This window comes from Myotis davidii, unplaced genomic scaffold, assembly GCF_000327345.1.
Source record: "Myotis davidii unplaced genomic scaffold, ASM32734v1 scaffold247, whole genome shotgun sequence".
In the NCBI taxonomy this organism is placed as follows: domain Eukaryota; kingdom Metazoa; phylum Chordata; class Mammalia; order Chiroptera; family Vespertilionidae; genus Myotis; species Myotis davidii.
The window spans coordinates 3,822,675-3,826,478 of record NW_006299593.1 but is presented as its reverse complement, the minus strand read 5'-3'; the positions used below and the strand labels follow the sequence as shown (position 1 = coordinate 3,826,478).

General features: G+C 35.8%; 1 protein-coding gene across 1 annotated transcript in view; it reads left to right on the top strand.

Moving 5' to 3' along the window:
• The window catches only part of APLF (aprataxin and PNKP like factor), a 39,008-nt gene extending 36,071 nt beyond the window's left edge, over positions 1 to 2,937 (top strand). The window contains exon 9 of the mRNA XM_006775353.1: positions 2,883 to 2,937. Within this exon, the coding sequence (XP_006775416.1) occupies positions 2,883 to 2,937 (55 nt within the window). The remainder of the gene's footprint in view (positions 1 to 2,882) is intronic.
• Positions 2,938 to 3,804: the final 867 nt, after the last annotated feature.

Genomic DNA, 3,804 nt, shown 5'->3' with positions numbered 1-3,804 from the left:
AAATAAAAATTACTATTCTGTTGACTACTTAATATTTAGGTAGCTCTTTATGATGGAGAGATATGAATTTTAAAATCAATAGACTTAAATTTCTAGTTATGGTTATGCCAATTCTATAGCATAACTTGGATCTTTCTGAGCCTCAGTTCCTCATTGAGCAAATATTGAACACCTAATGTGCTAGTTACCATTTTAGACACTGATGTAAAACAGTACTTCAGGTTCATTTAAATTTTTGAGTGTTAAGTTTTGGTATTAAATTACCAAGTGTTTGGAAGTAAGCAAAAATAAAAATTACTATTCTGTTGACTACTTAATCTTTAGGTAGCTCTTTATGATGGAGAGATATGAGTTTTAAAATCAGCAGACTTAAATTTCTAGTTACTTGGATCTTTCTGAGCCTCAGTTCCTCATGAAAACATGGAAAACAGAGGTTGGATCAGTTATGCTCAGGGTTCTCCACTCAATGGTGTAGAAATGGAGAGCAGAGAGCAATTTATTCATATTCATACAGTCAGATCAGTTATATTCCCAGCTACTTTTCGTAGCCTTCTTTGCTGTCTCCTCTTCCTTTTTCCTCCCTGACATTATTGCAGAGCCAGAGGGCTCAGTTCTCTGATCTCATCCATTCTCTATTCTATCCGTATTCCCTGGGTGAGCTAATTTAACTTAATGGCGCCAGGCTCATGTTTGAATGCCCCCTCTTGGTTGGAAGTAGTGTTCACACTTACCACATCTGAAACAGAACTCGTGATTTCCATCAGGAAAGCAGCGCGTTCTCAAGTGTTCTCCACCTTTGTCAATGACTTCACCTTCACAGAGTATTTAGGCCCCAAACCAAGAAGCACCCTTGCTTCTTTTCTGTTCTTCACACCACTCTTCCGGTCCATCGGCAGTCCTTGCCATTTCAGCCTTTAAAACCCTAACCACTTCTTACCTCCTTTCTCTCTATCATCTTAGTCAAAACCTCTTTCCTGGAGTATATCCCTTTCCTTCCCTCGCCTTTCTGTAGCTTGTTTTCCACATAGCAACCAGAGGAATTCTCTAAAAACAAGTTGTATAATGTTGTTTTCTTACTCAACACCTTCCGGTAGCTTCCTACAAAACTCTTTACCATGTCTCACAAGTTCTCTGACTTGATTTCCTGCTATTTTCCTTCTCACTCATTCCCCTTGAGCTATACAGACCTTTCTGTGTTTTGCCACCTGCTCTAGCTTGTTTCTACCTTGGCCTTAAAGCAAATTTAAAGACGTTTTAAAAATTACCTTTTCCTGAAGTGTTCTTCCTTCAGATATATATTGTTATTCATATACCTATATCATTAAAATCAGAAATGTTTTAGAAAATGTATATTTTAAAATGTGACAGCTCACAAAAACCTGGTGTGGTTATGAGTGTATGGTTCTGTGTTTAGAACCTAAAGATTACTATTAATAATTAATAACAATGCAAACACACACATAAACACACATCCCCCCCAAAACAAAACAAAAAACAGAAAGGATTTTGAGGCCTGCTGAGTTATAGAAAATGCCATCTGTGAAAAAGGTTGATATAAATATTTTATGAATGAATGCTGACTATTTCCATTCATTATTAGGAAAAAGTCCTGGATGGAATTTAACATTGTCCTGGAAAGTTATTACAAATGCCTCCAAAGAACCCTACAGAATTGCCACTTAGCATTAACTCAGGATTATATGAAAAAGACATTCCGCCTTATTATGAAATAACTGGTTTTTGAGAATTGAATATACATAGGCAAATGTTAGAAAATATTCTATAAGTGTGGGAAGTGTGATTGAAGACATATTCAACTATAATAATTGTATGTATTACTGAAGGCAAAATTTAACTATGTAGTATTAACTTAGCAATTACTTTTGCTGGCACAGTTTTCAGATATTGTTGCCCATCTTAAAGTAAAATTGATTTCTGTTTCTATAAAAATAGCTGATGGTTGTAAAATGCTTAATAGCCTACAAATGTTTATACACATTACTTCATTTAACCCTTGGAACAACCTTGTGTGAAGTAGGCACTATTATCCCTGCTTACAGAGGAGGAAGTGGAGACTTGGTTCATAGGAACTACCCTGAATCGCATAACCTGTAAACAGTGTCGTTTGAATTCAGACTTAGGTCTTCTGATCCCGAAACCAGAGCCCCTTGCACAACATAATGCTCAGGTTGAACAAGCCAGGTGAGAACAGGCCCGAGACACAGTGGCATCTCTCTCTGCAGCATCGGGAAGATCTCTGTGTTCCTTCTTGACCCGAGTGATGGATGGACTAGAGCTAAGTGTCTTATGGTGCTCAGCAGTCAGTAGCCAGGACCCTGATTGCAGTGGAGTCTGCTTACCATGACTGTCAGATTTTTCTTTGGATTTAGAAGAACCTTAAAAGTATCTTTTAGACATTACACAACACACACACACACACACACACACACACACACACATTTTATATTGTGTTATATATTCTATGTACTATTTTACATTATATTTTTATATATGTAACATATGACATTGACATTTTAAAAATAAAATATATTTATTTTAGGAATATGATATATTTTGTTTGTCTCATGCTGTCTTTCTCTAGAGTGTAAGTCATGAGGAGAGAACTTTGGTTCACCACTCTATCTTTTCATCTAGAAATATGCCTGGCATCAGTAAATGTTGAAATCAAAAAGCAACTGCTGTGTACAGTATGGCGAGTGTAGTTAACAAGGAAAAGCAAATGCTTTTCTAAGAGAGGCTTATTGGGGTCTAATTGTCTGTGTGAGTCAGTGAGTGCTCTAGTTTAATTAAAATAGTCATTAATTTTTAGTGACTGGAAAGCTAGATCTTATTTTTGATTTCTTTTCTTTCTTTTTCTTCAGGAAGAATCCTCAGCACAAGATAGAATATAGACATAGTACACTTCCAAGTAAGTAATTTTTCTTCAGGAAACTCAAAATGAAACCTTTAAATGAATCTCTTATTAAACCTATATACAGTTTCCAGTGATTATGAATTTTCCCCAAAATCTCTCCTGTGAATTTGTCAAATTGCTAATTTTAATGATTTTTATTAAATAAAAATGTAAGTATACAGCAAATATTTACTACAATTATTGTATAACAATATATATTTGTCCTTGCATCTGTTAGGATTTTTTTTCTTTGTAAGTACCTGAAAACAAAATTTCAATTTGGTCTAAACAGTACAGAGAACTTGCTCACTTCTATAATTGAAAAGTTCAAATATAGGACTAGATAGACATAATTTATGCTTTGGCTCATTAACATTGTTAATAATGCCACCAGTGACCCAGTTTCCTTCCAACATTCTGTCTTTAGAGAGGTCGATATTATCCTAAGACTGGCTTGTCTTCCCATCCTTATTCAGCTGGTATGATAAGTATCCACTTCTACATCTAAGGGGAGAGAGAGAGAGAGAGAGAATGAACAACTTTGACTCTAACCATTCTAAGAAAAAAATCATAAAATTCACTTTTTTTTTTACTAGCTTAGATCACGTTCGTTCTCTTGAACCATTCACTATGCCACTGATTAGTTTGTACCAGCCCTGGAACCAGGGTAGAGTCACCTCCTTCAGAACCACAGGGATCCCCAATATAAACTAAGATTTGGGGAGAAGGAGAAGAAAGAGGAATAGGCACTAGACAAACAACTATTAATGTCCGTCAGTCCTATTTACATCAGTCTGTTTGACCTTCTGTTTCCCCTCCTTCTGAACTGTTATATAACGAATTCTGGCTTATTTGTATCATTGGCAGAGGCCAGTTCAGTGCACAGGATT